The sequence below is a fragment of the Macadamia integrifolia genome, chromosome 12 (genome assembly GCF_013358625.1).
Source record: "Macadamia integrifolia cultivar HAES 741 chromosome 12, SCU_Mint_v3, whole genome shotgun sequence".
Taxonomy (NCBI): domain Eukaryota; kingdom Viridiplantae; phylum Streptophyta; class Magnoliopsida; order Proteales; family Proteaceae; genus Macadamia; species Macadamia integrifolia.
Window position 1 is genome coordinate 614,062 of NC_056568.1, and position 16,358 is coordinate 630,419.

The 16,358-nt window shown below is 38.4% G+C and overlaps 2 protein-coding genes across 3 annotated transcripts in view; both read left to right on the forward strand.

Moving 5' to 3' along the window:
- Window positions 1-548: 548 nt before the first annotated feature.
- Window positions 549-1,343, forward strand: LOC122057916 (TMV resistance protein N-like). Its single transcript, XM_042620286.1, has one exon. It carries the CDS (start codon window positions 549-551, stop codon window positions 1,341-1,343), a length of 795 nt encoding a protein of 264 aa, XP_042476220.1.
- Window positions 1,344-14,754: 13,411 nt separating this feature from the next.
- The window catches only part of LOC122058421 (E4 SUMO-protein ligase PIAL2-like), a 3,609-nt gene continuing 2,005 nt past the window's right edge, over window positions 14,755-16,358 (forward strand). Inside the window, exons 1-2 of one of the 2 annotated variants that reach the window (XM_042621105.1) lie at window positions 14,755-15,028; window positions 15,917-15,982. In XM_042621105.1, the coding sequence (XP_042477039.1) occupies window positions 14,909-15,028; window positions 15,917-15,982 (186 nt within the window). In that variant the 5' untranslated portion in view covers window positions 14,755-14,908. The remainder of the gene's footprint in view (window positions 15,029-15,916; window positions 15,983-16,358) is intronic. The other variant, XM_042621104.1, reaches the window with a different exon arrangement.

Consider the following 16,358-nt stretch of genomic DNA (forward strand, 5'->3'; position numbering starts at 1 on the left):
CCTGTCTAGTGAGTGCACAATTGATCACTTACTAAGTGCAAATTTCACTTTGGAGTTTTGTCATAAAAGATACACTTGATCCAACTGTTAGATTCAATGACTGGAAAAATTCGACCATACATCTCAAGTATTGGATTGTCAGTGTACCTCACCACTGACACTTTTTATCACCCCGAATCTGTCCATCGGGTACACACTTGATCACTTGCCCCCCACCATCCTGTCCCCACAACCCCCAAAAAAAAAAAAAAAAAAAAACTTTAGCAATTTTAGTCTTATTTTGTACTGTCTAAACGTGATTTTTTTCTTTTTATAAATCTCATTTTCTTCAAAACCTCACCATTTGCAGATTAAAATAATTGAAAATAAAAGAACCTTATTTTGTTTTAAACAAAGACCCTCAGGCCTCGCGTTGACGAAGACATCAAGCTCTACTTCATTTCTCCTCTTCTGTTGTTGTTCTTCCGATTCGACTACTGAGAAAACAACTGATCAGATCCAAGTTTCTGCTCGTAGATCTCAAATCATCTTTGAAAGGGAGAGAAAAAATGTTTACTCTTAGGCTTGTAGGAGGGTTTGTCATCGTTCTTCTTCTAAAGAAACTCTTCGAGAAAAGAACTGATGCTTCTGCAAAGGGTAAGAACGACGCAGCAACTTCATCTGCCACACAAGAGTGCGTTTCGGATTCCTCTTCACCGCTTCCCGCTTCTGGAAAGAACGAGGCAGCAGCATCAAGTGCCACACAGGAGAGTGATTCCTCTTCTTCTTCTTCACCGCTTCCCTCTTCTGGAAAGAACGACGCAGCAGAATCATCATCTGCCACACAAGAGTGCGGTTCCTCTTCTTCTTCTTCATCGCTTCCCACTTCTGGGTGGGATTACGAGGTGTTCTTGAGCTTTAGAGGTGAGACCCGCACCAACTTCACCGACCACCTTTACAACGCTCTTCTCGATATTGGAATCCGCACGTTCAGGGACAACGAAGAACTCCGAATCGGAGAAAAGATCGATGGGGCGCTTCGCTCTGCGATCCACCAATCCAAAATCGCCATTGTCATCTTCTCAAAAGACTATGCTTCCAGCAAATGGTGCCTCGGTGAAGTTGCAGAGATTGCGGAGTGCATGAAATTAGAGAGAGGCCAAAGAAAAATGAGAGTGATGCCCGTTTTCTACCATGTAGATCCATCTGTCGTCCGAAACCAGACTCCTGGTAGCTCCTATGGGAATGCTTTTCTGGAGCACAAGAAGAATTTCGACGAGGATACCGTAGAGGTGTGGAAGAAGGCTCTGAAAGAGGTTGGTAGATTGAAAGGATGGGATCTGAAGAATACTGCTGATGGGTAAGTCCGATCAACACTCCTCTTACCTTAATAGCTAATGTAATAAAACTCGAGGGTGGGCACTGGGTTAATCTTGATTGATTCGGATTGGAATCAGTTGGTATTTGCCGGAATCAGCCGGACCAAAGAAAAATGGGATCGGAGAAAAAAAGGATTTTTGTTTTTTTTTTTTAATCCAAGACAATGACTTGAGATATCTTTTCTTCTTCTTCTTATTATTATTATCAGTTAGGAGATGACACCAAAAAGTAATATTTTCAATCTTCTTCTCTTTTTTCATTTCCTTCAACTTATCGGGTGGAAGTCGGAAGGGGACTTCCTTGATTCTGATCCAACTCAGGAAAATCTATAGATTTTTTATCAGATTTTTAAACAATGTTTAAAGTTTTTACCGGATGAAGAAGAATTTGGTTTTACCAAAAAAAAAAAAAAAAAAAAAAAAATAGAAGAAGAAGAATTTGGAACTTTGAAGTCAATTTTTCAAACTTATGGTTTTCCAACCGCAAGTAAGGGCTTGGTGTAATAGTAAGATTGTTCCATTGGCAGAAGCCTCATGCACTGGGGACATCTTTTATAGTTCCCATTTTACTTTGATCTAGATCAACTGATTCACTACCAATCTGGGCAACTTGGGATTGGATTGATACTGGCAGTTGCCAACATGCTTCCTAGTTCAGATCCCTATATCTTTGGTCCTTAACATATATTGAGATATTTGGATGATAATTAGATGTGAAATTAAACATTAATATGGTCACTTAGTGAATCTCCATCTCACCGGAGCAACATCAAGGATCCTATATATCTCGCAATCCAATTTTGCTTATGTGATCTTTGCGATGTTGCCTAGTATTTGATATTAATGTGCTACTGGTTATTCTTCACCCAATTTTGATTTTTCTGAGCTAGAGTCGTCGGAAGGTTTTTCCTCGCTTCTCATTCCTTCATCCTTGTCCTTGAATAGTGTTTTGAAAGAGATTAAGAATTTGTGGTACCTTGGTTTCCATCGTTACAAGGCCTAAGATTTCAGTTGTGCACAATAGAGGTTTTTCCACGCTATTGATAAACCTGGCTAGAAATTGTATCACTCTACTGTCTGGTTGCAAGGGGATTTAAAGAGAAGGGAATTGAAAATTTTATACTTAAAAAAAAAATATATATATGTAATTATTACCCCATGTGACCATATCATTACTTCAAATCATTCCATATTTGGTTATAAAATTTCTCTTTACTTTGCATCCAAAACCTTTTGCTATAATAAGTAAAATAAAAATTACATGTAAAATGTATCATTACCAAATATGGTTAAAAAAATCAAGTAATTTATAGAATCACATTGAATCACATGGGGTGATGATTATAAACATTCCTTTCTGAAGTATGAAAATTTCACTTCCCTTCGCTTTAAATTCCCCTTGCAAGCAAATGGAGCCTTAATCACAACCTAAATTAGGTAAAGTCAAATAATAATAAATTTAATTCTAAATGACACTAGGCTCACCTCTCTTGAGCACATTTAAGCCCTGCAATTATAGACACCAATTATCATAGGTTGACCACATCTTTTGAGCACATCTAGGCTTGGCAACAATGAAACCAATTTTCGCACATCTAGGCTTGGCAACAATGAAACCAATTTTCACATCTTTTCCATCTCTTTCAAAATATGACTCAAGAATAAAGAGGAAGCTAGGAGTCAACTGCCATTGAAGGGAGGAGTGATTCCTAACAAATAGGGATTAGGGACCCAAATAATTGTATTAGTGGGTCCACAACACCCCGCCAACATGTACTTCTGGGTTCAGGACTTTAGGCGTATTGAGGGAGGGAGCATCAGCTTAGCTTGTCCTTTCAATTGCTTGCTAGGCTATGACTTTGATTGTGTGTAAGGTTTTATGAGTTATTGTTGGGTAATTGTATTACAATTTCTTACAAAATATAAATTGCAATACAAATCTTTTGCAGTTGAAACTATGATGTTGTAGTGTTGATCCTTAGCTGAAATGAGATGAGAAAAGACTTGAAATAGATGTTGAATCACCACCACAATAACTGAAGAAGCTTTGAACAGAATAGATGTGAGTCACACTTATAGTGCTGCCTTTAAGGTTATTGATGCCCTCTACTGCCAAGAGTTGTTCTGCGCCTCTACCTTCAAGATAAAACAACCTCCCACTAGAAGATGAGACAGTCCTTCTAGTCCCTTTTAGGAGCAAAAAGCTATAGCACAGCAGCCCCTTTTAACCTTACACAAGACTTAGAGAAAATGAAAGGAAGATAAAAACTTGTATGGTTACAATAAGTAGAAAATGATGGAATGTCAATGTTTGAATGAGAGTCTTTACAAGGTATTTGGTTGGGTTTATATAGACCCAAAACCTACCCTTGCACCCTCTTGGATTCCTCAAGAGTAACCTCTAACTAATGGCAAGTTAATTGGAGAATAATGTCATATGAACATGAATAGTAAATTAATTTAATAAATTGAATTAATCCCAATCAATTCCTTAGCCCACCTCCCCACTCATGGTAGTGGCCATGAATGGACTTTAGGGTACCCATATAATGACATTGACCATTTGCCTCCATTTGACAATAACCTATGGCATGAATTAAGAATCAATCAATTCTCTTTGCCCACCTCTCCGCTCTTGGTAATGGCCATGAATGGACTTTAGGGCTCCTATAGGGTGTTATTGATCCCTTTCCACTACCTTGACCCCAAGGGTCCCACACCATAACAAGACAATCAAAACACATAAAAGAAATACTTCATTTTGAAACTTAAATATAATAAAATAGATATAAAATCTAACAATCCCCACAAGTTTCAAACGACACGAAGAACACATGTACTGTGACTGTATTAGACACTACAAGACACATCGTTGTAGGTATCTTTCGGACTTGAACCTACACTAGGTCTAATGAGCCGCGCTATAGAGTATGGGTAGAGTCAGACTCCTTGAACCTTTTCTCATTGGTGTAGCTGACCGACCCATCAACCACATTCCATAAGTCGACTTTTTGAGTTAGCCATCATATAATCACTTTGGACTTTTGAACCGGCCATGTCCTTTATCTTGGACTCATGAATGTTTAGAGAATTTTCCTATAAGTTCTCATTGGCGGCGGCCACACCCTCTACATTCACTAGGTTAGTCCCCGATTTGCACCACAATTAACACACCTCCACATTTCCTGGGATTAGACTAATTAAGAGCTTTACCGCTCAACCTTTCTCCTTGTGGTGATACTACTATCACCATCTACATCTTGGAATGAATACTTATATAAGTAGTAATACTGAACTAGTCATCCCATGACTTCTTTTGTACCCCTTGAACCTAATTCAGGCATTAAGCCTCTTCACATAGGTAGGGTGTCCATCACATGACCTAAGGAATATGCATCAATCCCATTCCTATAGATGCACTAAACAAGTTCTTGATAAACATAGGCTTTGTGAACATATCAGCTTGGTTACTTTCTGACTTCACATAATCGATAGCTATTATTCTTTCATCTATGTACTGTCTCACAAGATTGTGTCTTTGGCATATATGCTTTCTTTTACCATTGTATATCTGGTTTTTGGCTAGATGTATAGCCGCTTGATTATCACAATGTAGTGATATCGATGGCGTTGGTTTTTACCACAATGGAATATCCGCCATTAAGTTTCTGAGTCATTCGGCTTCCGTTCTCGTCTTTTCTAAGGCTATGAACTCAGCTGCCATGGCAGAGCCTGTCTTACAAGATTGCTTTGTGGACTTCCATGAGATGGCACCACTTGCTAATGTAAATACATACCCACTAGTATTTAAGGACTCGTTTGTATCTGAGATCCAATTTGCATCACAGTACCCCTCCAGCACCGTTGGTTTACCACTATAGTGTAAACTATTGTTTATAGTACCTTTTAGGTACCTCAACAACCTATCAACTGCGGTCCAATACTCCTTACTTGGATTGTGAGTATGTTGACTCAACTTTCCCACCGCAAGGGCAATATCAGGACGCGTACAATTCATTAGATATGTGACTGAACCAATAATTTGAGCATACCTTTTTTGATTTACCAGTTCACCCAAAGTTTCTTTTCAAATAACATCCCATATCAAAGGGTGATTTAACTGCTGAAACTTCATGGTACCCATACTTTTTAAGTATGTTTTCTACATAATGGGCTTGGGATAGTGAAATATTATTCTCTTGCTTGATGATCTTGAATCCCCAGGATCATATCAACCTCTCCTAAGTCCTTTGTGTCAAAACTAGACATCAAAAGTTTTTTAGCTTGATTCACTATTTTTAAGTTTGTTCCCATTATCAGCATATCATCTATATATAGCAGTATGAATACGCCTTTACCACCATGAAACCTGCTATATAAGCACCTTTCAACATTGTTCACAATGAAACCATTTGAAATTAGAACTTTGCCTAATTTTTCATGCCATTGCTTTGGCGCTTGGTTCAATCCATATAAAGATTTTCGAAGCTTACAAACTTTTTGCTATTGTCCATTTACAACACAACTTTCTGGTTGCTTTATGTAAATTTTCTACTCTAAGTCCCCATTTAGAAATACCGTTTTCACATCCTTTTAATGGATGACTAGATTATGCATTGACGCCATTGCTAACATAACCTTTACTGTGGCAATTCTAGAGATTGGGGCAAATGTGTCAAAGTAATCAATGTTAAGTTTTTGCCTAAACCCCTTGACTACAAGTTTGGCCTTGAAACGATCAAGTGACCCATCACTTTTTAGTTTCTTTCGAAATATCCACTTGGTTTCCAAAGTTTTGGAACCAATTGGTAAATTTACCAATTTCCAAGTATTATTCTCCAAGATTGAATCTAGTCTTGATTGCCTCCTTCCAAAGGACGGCATCAGATGATGTAATAGCCTCTTTGTATGTAAGAGGATTCTTGTCTACTAAATAGACAAGCCAATCATCATTCGAATATTTGGGTCTTTTGAGTCACTTGCTCATCCTTGGTTGATTTCCATCACCATTACCCAATTCTTGATTGGTAACCCTTTCATTTGACTCAATTTCCCCATAAGTGAATTGGTTATCCTTACTTATTGGTAAGTTGGATTTAAAGGGAAATATGTTTTCAAAGAACTCAACATCCCTTGATTCTATGATGCTATTTGTTTCAATAACATCATCCATGGCTTTAATTACCATGAACCGGTATGCTGCATTATTTGTAGCATACCCCAAAAACACACAATCACATGTTTTTGGTCCCAATTTTCTATTCTTGGTATCCGGTAATAATACCTTGGCCAAACAATCCCAAATCCGTAAGTGTTTTAGACTTGGTTTCCTTCCAAACCATTTCTCAAATGAAATCATATCAGTCTTGTTATGTGGGATTCTATTTAATAGATAACATACTGTTAGCATGGCTTCCCCCCACATATCAAGTGGTACACTTGAACTCAATAACATAGAGTTCATAATCTCCTTAAGAGATCTATTTTTCCTTTTGGCAACCCCATTGGATTCCGGTTGGTATGGAGTGGTTGTTTCATGGATAATTTCATTTTCCTCACAAAACTTTTTAATGTTAAAATACTTAGTCTCTCTATCGGTTGTAAGTCTTTTAACCTTCTTGTCAAGTTGATTTTCAACTTCCGTTTTTGTAAGATATAAATGCCTTTCCAATCTCGTCCTTTGATTTGAGTAAATAAACCATGGTATACCTGGAGTGGTCATCTACGAAGGTTATGACAGAGTTGTTTTCTCCCCTAGACTCATATGACTTATAGTCACTCAAGTTACTATGGATCAATTCCAAGAGATCACTATTTCTATCCACAATTTTATGAGACTTTTTGGTTAACTTTGCCTCTACACAAGTTGTACACTAGTTCACAGGGGGTTCCACCTTATTGGTGATTATGTCTAACTTGCATAGTTTGGTGATATACTTCACACTACTATAACCCAACCTACCATGCCACAAATCAAAAGAATTAGTAGGGACAACAATGTAAGTGGAATGATTACTAGCTTTCTCAATTACAACATTTTCAACTCTTAGTATAAATAACCCCTCACTAAAGTATCCCTTCCACAAACATTGTTCATAGTGATAACCACCTTATCACTCTCAAAAGCTAATTTCATTCCTACTTTATTAAGCAAAGGAACTGAAATTAAATTGCACCTAATGTCTGGCACATAGAGGACATTGGTGAGAACCATAGTCTTCCCTGAAGTGAGCTTCAACATTACTTCCCATAATAGGGGCACTTTGGGAATTTTTCATGAATACATTTTCGTCTCCCATACTCATGGAATAGGAGGAGAACATCTTCAGATCACAACAAATGTGTTTTGTAGCACCAGTATTCAATACCCAATCCTTTGGTTTTTAACCAAATTTGCTTCTGTGACTATAGCTACAAAGACATTGTCTTCAACTAGGTTCAGCTTTTTAGATTTGTTCTTTTTGAATCGGTAATCTTTCTTGAAGTGCCTTGGCTTACCGCACCCATAACAAGTGAGTTTCTTCTTCTTAAAAGAAGGTTTATCATTGTTTTGATGGTTCTTTCTTTTCTTGTCTTGTTTGTTGGTTTCTACCAAATTCGCTTTGAAGCGTTTCTCCCTAAGGTCTTTTTCACCTTTGTCCTTGTTCCAATTCTTTTCTTCAATTTTGATCCTTACAACTAACTGGTTCAAGGTTAACTCCGCCTTCTTGTGTTTCATTGATAACTTGAAAGCATCCCAAGAAGATGGAAGCTTTTCAATTAAGGCACCAGTCACAAATTCTTCTGGTAGAAACATTTTTTCCTTTGCTAGTTTTCCAACCAAGATTTGAAATTTATCAATTTGGTTCGAAATGGTGTCACTATCTTTCATAGTAAAATTTGGAAAGTTAGCCACCAAGTACTTCTTTGAGCTAGCATCCTCAAGAGAGTGCTTATTTACCAAAGCATTCCAAATCGAATACGCATACTCCAATGAACTATACATATGGTATAAGTCATTGGATAATGCATTCAAGATCCGATTTTTGCATTGGTAATCCGCTTGAATCCAAGCCACCCTTTTGCCCTTCTTTACAGGATCATTGATTTTTTCTGGCATGGGTTCAGTCAAGGCATATTGTTTGAGATTTAAAATGTAACCGCAAGCGTACGGATCAGTGTAGCTACGGGTCGAACACAGGGAGAGCAGCCACTTTATTTTTTTATTTATTTTAATAATGCGAAAGTGAACCGATTAATGATTGTGATCTAATTCTAATTACCGTCTTAAACATATGTATCTAAAATAACGTCCTAACCATTCGTCATCTAAGAATTTAAAGACGCAAGCCACGCAATTAAAATTAAATAAATAAATAACTGAAAATAAACAACCCACGCAATTAAAAAAAAATAAAGGAAAAAAATGCTGAAATAAAAATAAAGTAAAAGAAAGGGGATAAAGCTAGAGAGAAACTCACAAGTAGGTTTCTCTACTTAGCCCGAGGGATGCATCATAATATGAGCTTCCCTACTTGACCAGAGAGTCACTCTTACAAGGGTTACTCTACTTAGCTTAAGGGAAAGGGAGACAATTAAAATAAAAGCAATAAATTGATGGTTCTATGGCTAGGAGGGGCAAAACCAACACATACACTAGCCATGAACCTTGGGAGAAAGGGATAGCAATAATGTAACGACTGAAATTAAAATCCTAAATTAAGAAATAAAGGGTAGTTAGAAGAGGGAATGAGAGGGGGGAGAGAAGATTACTGAAGGAGCCTACTTACTTGAACTTCAACCCTTGAATTGAAAACTTGATCAATTTGAGATACTACCAGTATTAAAAACCAGATCTGGAATAAACCAAATCTGAAATTTCTAGTACTAGAGAAAACAAATCTGAAGCAAAATAAATTGAACTTGAAAGACATGCTTCATAGCTTGTTCTTGTCACCTAGGACTAAGCCTAGAACTAGAACTAGAACTTGAAAATTACAACTTGAATTGCTTAAACAATAAAAATAAAAGACTGAATCAAAAACAAAAGTGCTTGCATTAATTGAATAAAAAGAACTTACAAAAGTGTTTACAGCATAAACTTAAAACTAGAGCTAGAGAAAGAGAAAACTAGAGAAAGAGATAGAGCAACTAAAAAAAAACCCTAGAAGAAGAATGAATTGCCTCCTCCCCTTGTGTTAATTCTATTATATAGAGAATGGGGGAGGGAAGCTAAAGATTTTAGCTTCTAAAAAAGAAATTTTTTTTTTATCTTGTTGATGAGGTGGAGGAGAGAGAAGATAGAGAATTGTAGGAAGTAGGGAATCTCCAACGATTTTGCTTTCTTTTTCCTTTTTTTTCCTCTTCTTCAAACGTGGCAGCATCTTGGACGATTTTTTTAATTCTTATTATTTTTTTTCTTTCCTGTTTTTTCTCCCTTTTTTCTATTTTTCTCTTTATTTCCTTATTTCTCTCTCCTCTTGCGTAAGAAACCCTTTGGCCGACCTCCTTTGAGTGATGAGTAGGAAAAAGAAAATCTTCTAAAATAAAAACCTCAACAAAATGGTAATTAAGAGGTTCGAACTTGAGACCTCCTAATAAGCAAGGGATTTTGCGCATCACAACTCACCAACTACGCTAGGTAGTTGTTTTTACCAGAAACGAATCTTTAATCACTTAAGGATGTGGTCCATCGATCCTTGTTGGCATTTAGAATATTCCTTATACCCTTGGAACAACTGCAGATGGGCTGGTTTTGTATCTCGGTTTAGTTCTGATCCATTATTCTTTTTCTGACCCAAAAAGAATAATCACTTGTACGGTTGACCAAACGAATGTGTACTTGCAATTGAACACGGCCATCTTGCTCAGAATTTCATCCTCTTCGCAACCATGAAAAGAAATAGGCGTGTAAAATTAGAGAAGCGCCCGATAGTCCTTAAAGCCTTGAAAATATAAAACCTGCAAAAAGAGAGTAAAACCCAAGGGAGCTCCATTCTAAATATGTAAAATGCATGTTTTACTACCCTAGATTTCACACATAAATGTACTCATCAATCATGAAATAAACATTTTAAAAAAGAAAAAAGGGGTGGCTCAAATGGCGGTGCCATTGATGAAGGTGGTGGAGATGACTAGCAACCTGACTAGTATGAGCAGAGTGGAGGAGACATAGCAACAGGTTTCGGATCTAGGTAGTAGAGCTCATCTTGCACCTTACCATATCCAATCATTGCCCTTGTCATCAGATCCTAAAAAACACAATGTAAAGAAAAAAAGTTAACACAACAATTAAGGTCAACAATGAGACGATAATAGAAAGTTGATAAGCACATAGATTAGGGGCATGAAGAACAGATTGAAGGGAAATGGTGGGAGAGATGGTAACAGTGCCTTTACCAGAGATCACGGAAAGAGACCCATTTGCTACTGGGACTGTCCTTACCTGAACAAGGAGTATAGGTATGGAAAATGTCTGAGGAACTTGTCATATGGCTAGAGACGTAGGAATACAACATCCAGTAAGAACTATGTTGAGAGGAAGCAAGAATTATATCTGATTGGGAAAGATGAAAAGTGGAAGGGGAAGATGCCGATGGTGCAGGAGCAGCAACAAGGCCTATTTGAGCCATTAATTGATCTAAAGAGAAGGGTGAGGATGCAGTGGGTGTTGTAGTAGAACTATCAATATCATCAGCCACATGAGCCTGAGAACGGGAACCACCTTGCTTCCCACCACACCCTCATCCCTTAGGGCGACCATGAAGCTTCCAACAAGTGTCCTTGGTGTGACAGGGACGGCCTCAATAGTCACACTGGACTGGTTCTTTGCCAGGAATAACCAATTTAGTGGAGTCAACCTGAGTAGTGGAGGTAAGGGCTTATTGAGCCAAAGTAACAACATGCATTATAAGGAACCGACAACGTTCTTCGTGTTGGACCAAGTTATATGCCTCTAGTAAAGTAGGAAACTTATCATGCTGAGAACTTGGACACAAGTCTGATCATACTTCTGGTTTAGTCCAATGAGAAAATCATAGATGTGCTCCATCTCACTCGCAGTTTGAATACCTGGACACCACTAGGATCAATCATGGACATCTGGTGGTAAAAATCCAATTGTTGGCATAAGTTGTTGGGGGCTGAATAATATGCAGGGAGTGTTAACCATGGTTCAAAAATTTGCTGAAATCTCTGATATTTCGGTATTTTTTTTACCAAAACGAAATGGTATACGAAATACAAAAGTACATGATTTTAGATATATTTTGGTCCCTTCGATTTCGGTCATTTCGTTTCAAAATTTTGGTCATTGTGGCCTAAAAAATGCGCTATTTCATAAAAAGTTTTGCCCATTTCGGTCATTTCGTTTTGCTCATGTCTAGTTTTGGCCACTTCAGCCAGTATCCCCCTAAAATGGCCAAGCGGAACACATGAAAAATGTACATTGTTTCGGCGAATTTCGGTATTTCAGTTGTTTCAAAACCACCGAAACTTCGAAACAAAACGAGTACTTGAAACTTGGTGTTAAGTCCTTTTGAGTTGTTTCCCAGACTTGGCGACAACTTATAGATTTGAGCTAATTATGGGACTTCACATAGGTATACTTCACAACGTCCCACAAGTTTTTTTTTTGGGTGAATAATAAATGCATTAAAAGAAGGGGGAGGGAGAATACAGCCCCAAGGGGAGATTACAAACCTAATAAGGATAATCAAAGCCCAGGAAAGACAACATCTAAGGCACAATGGGCTTGAAGACTAAAAAACATGTCCATTACATCACAAAAGCCCACATGTGCTAAAAAACAAAGCAAGGAAGCTGATCATAAGCAAGAGCAACCTAGTCAAATCTAGCTAGGGTTTGTAAAACCCTAAGATACTATCTCTTCCCTTCATCTTTCTAGCTGCCAAGGGAGCACCGTCGGCAAGAGGGCTGACGCTTTAGAGGGACCCTGGCCTTGCGGAGGGCCACGACCAAGCTTGGAGCTGGCTTAAAGGAGGTGACAACCATGACCGAGGTGCGTCGGCCTTGCAGAGGGCAATGATGAAGCGGCTGCCGGCCAAGCATAGTTGGTTGCCAAACAGTTGCTTGCCATGTAATTGGCAGCAAATCGGTTATAGCCGAGCTAGCTAGGCAGATCGGGTGGCTGGCCAAGAAGGGTTGGTGACGAATGGTTGTAGACCATGCGGGGTAGTTAGTGACCAAATGGCGGCAGAACAAGCTGAGTAGAGTGGACGGCGACTGGAGCGAGAGCAGGCAAATGGGATCGGAGACGATAAGGTTGCTGGCCAAGCGGGAATCCAAACGACCATAGAGATCTAGTAGGGATGGTGATCTACAGGGTTGGTGGCCAAAAGTAGGCTACTTTTGGCCACCAGCCAAGCGGGAATCCAAACGAGCATAGAGATCTAGCAAGGGTGGTGACTTACAGGGTTGGCGGCCAATACGCGACTCCAACCAAGATGAAGCTCTAGAAGGGGATGAAGAAGCAGAGAAAGGAAGGAGAGGAGGAAGAAAAGAGAGGGAGAGAGGGAGCAAGGGAGAGGACGAGAGAAGAAGGGAGGGAGAGAGGCAGGGCTGGGTTGCTCCAAAGTGGTGGCCGATTGGAAGCTTTCCTTCGCTTAGGATTTTCAAGAGGGAAAGTGGCTCGAGAGCCACCAGTCAACATGGTGTGTTTGTTCCCACAATTCTTTAGCCAAGTTCAGAAGCACAAAACTTGGGTTGATTGTGGGTTCCATTGAGTTCAGTAAGAAAGACATCACCAAGTTGTCATTGGCCATCTATGCATTAGCAACGGTGGTTTCAGTTGGGTTAGGTGTATCACCAATTATATATCCTAAGAGATTGTTACCCTTGATCATGAGCATACCGGCTCGAGACTAAGTAAGATCGTTGGATCAATTCAATTTAGAAGGCCCAAGTTGGATAGTAGGGTTATGGCCATGGCCATGGGAACCAAGACGTCCCACAACACTACCCCCAACTCCCTCTATAGAAGTTGCTGAACTTTCCTCCATAATAAACAAAGAAAGGCCTAATAACACTCCCTGAATGTGGAGAGATGATCACAACAACTATCAATAGAAGATAAAAGACCAATAAATACCAAGACAACATGTCAAATAAGGCAGCAACATAGAAAGAGATCTAGGCAGCAACAAACAGCCATGTGCAAGAGCCTCTGTGGGCATCAGAGAGGAGGGCAGAGAAATTGATGGTGAAAAAAGATGGGGCGGAAGCCCTTGGGGACACCGGATAAAGGTGGGCGGGACCTTTGTAGGCAGTGACAAGGGGCTGGAGCCCCATTGGTTCAAGGGCGAGATGCCCTAGTGAAGGCAGTGAGGGAAGGCGACGGTGGTGGAGATTTTAAAGAGGTTAGTGGTCAATGGAGAAGGCGGCATGACTTTTATGTGACCTTGCTTAGGCTTGGGAAGCTATGAGGCCTCTGTTATGGGGCTGAGCTTTGCAAAAGAAAATCCTAAAAGGAATCTCGCTCTGATACCAATTAGAAAATAAAGGAGAGGAGAATATTGGCTTGTCAGAGTGATAAGAGGCCATCACTATATTTATATTAAAGAGGAATTACAAATAAGGCATGCTAGCTAAGGTTGACCCAAGGCCTTATCTAGCATCTGCTACATGTGGAACATTTGGTAATTGAATTTGTACACATTATATCAATCTTTTGTTTCTATTTTGAGATATTTATGTAATCTTTTATTTGGGTAGAATAGGAGATAGTTATGTAGGACTTGGTTTCCTAATTGTTTTGATTTTCTGGACTAGAATAGGTTTCTTCTTTTATTTATGTGCATGTAACCCTACATTAGAGATTATAGTTGTCATGGCCCCAAGGCAAACCAAGGCGTTGGAAGGCTGCCTAAGTGCTTAGACAACAAGTCGCCCGCCTTAAGATGAACAAGTCGGCCAAGTGTTATTTTTTATTTTCCCTATTCTCTAACATTGTTTAGTATGCTACATTAAGCCACGCCAAGTCATAAAAAAATCAGCATTAAGTCATAAAAAATCAACATGGAGAAATGTTCTTGTCCTATAATAAGTTTGATCGGTCAAATTTACATGAGACATTTTGTATTAGGCAGAGCACAAGACTAGCTTCTTAACAAGTCTAAGATTACTTAAATTTGAGTTGTAATGACAAAGTTATGTTCTGGTCAAAATTATTTTGAAGTATGGGAATGCTTTAAAATCACCTTATTAAAAATTATTTTATGGATATATAAAAAGGATTACTTTACCAGGCCTTTGGTTTTTAGAAATGTTTTATCATATGATAATATTTATGAATTTTTCAGAATTGAGAAAAATCCCAACGTTTGAAAGTTGAAAATTGCCCGTACAACCAAGAATTCAAATTTTGTTTTTGGAGTGGGGGTTGACTTTTTATCCTTTTAGAATTTATTTTTAAACTATTTTTATTGGATTCAATGAGGGGGAGGCATTTTCTTATTTATGAATACTATCTTAAGTAAATGATATTTGACATAAATAAGCGCTGTGCCTTGCAGTAAGGCGACAGTCGCCCATACTCCAACTAGGCCGCTTGGATGCCTTGTGACAACTATGGTTTCGTTAACTGTGGCTGCGTGGCCTTTGTTTGTGTGCCTCTCTTCTCCCTTTGCCCCGCAAGACATTCTCCTCCTCCTTCCATCTTCCTCCTTGCTAAGGTATGATCTATTCTTTTTTTCTATCATAGTCTTCTTCCCTATTCTTATTATTACCTTGTTATTTATTTCCTTCCCTGTTTCTCTGTTAAGTTTCAGTCTGCCACTTTGTTCACCATTCTATTGATCCCTAACCTTCGTCTCTGAAATTTCATACACATAACCTCTGCCCTTGGGTGACCTTACCAGCAAAGCTCCATCTCAAAAATCAGTTTGATTTGAGATTTCAAATCATAACTCAGTCCTGAATTTTTTCTTCCATCAAACATTAGTTGAAGCCCCTGATTTCATCCTTGCGTTCCGTCTTAAGTACCCATTGATTGGAAACATTGGACCCTTGAACTATTGACCTCCCCGAGGAGCTTTGTGTCAAACTGATGTTTTTTGAGAGAGTTCTCATCTGGAGCCATAGCAGTTTCTGCTGGTTTGGTATTCTATTGTGGGTTAGTTGGTAGAAGAAAGGGTTCTTTAATTAAAACCCAAATTTTCCATTAGTTATTTACAAGTTTACCCTTATTTCTTAAGTGCGTTGATTCCTCTCTTCTTTTATTTTAAATTCCTGATTTGTCACTCTTCTAACTTATTTACACATATGTCCTTAAGTCCTCTTTCCCTTCCCAAATAGTCTTGAATGGTGCTGTGAAATTACAGAACTACTACTGACCATCTTATTTGAGTTTCTTTGATTGGTTGGATTCATAAGCGATCTGAATCGGGTTTTTAGAATCCCAGATTGCATTAGAATTTCTTTGCAAAATAGTGAATTTCCTATTGCAGTTTCAAATGGTACTATTTTTAGCAGGTCAGAATGGCGTTTTATATTAATAATCTTGCCATTGTATTATTTGTACTGGTAATCAATCTTATTTTTGTTGTCACTATGCTATGTAGGTATGCCATCATGAATGCAACTACTACTTCCAAGCTGTTATTATGGTGCTAATGGTTTCTGTCAAGGTATTGGTTATAAATGTACTTATGCCATTGGATTATGAGCAAGTGATCCATTGTTCACTGAATCTCTGTACTCTCTGTGTTTTTAGTGTTGATTTACATGATAGATTAAGTGCATATCCCCGTAGGAGTACAGTAAAAGGAATTTTATTTCACTGTTTAGTTGTGTATATATTTCGTGTAGAAAGTTTCCCCACTTCTGTTATCTTTAAAGTTGTACGATTTTTGTTTTTTACTACTAAACTTATCCTTTAACCAGGAGGTTCTTGTAATTTGTAAAAAAAATAACTTATATCTTTTCTGGTTATCTCAAAGTTGCAGCTCAGAGCAACAGTTAGAATTTTTTTTATTATTTTAAAAAAGACACTCTTTGTATAGC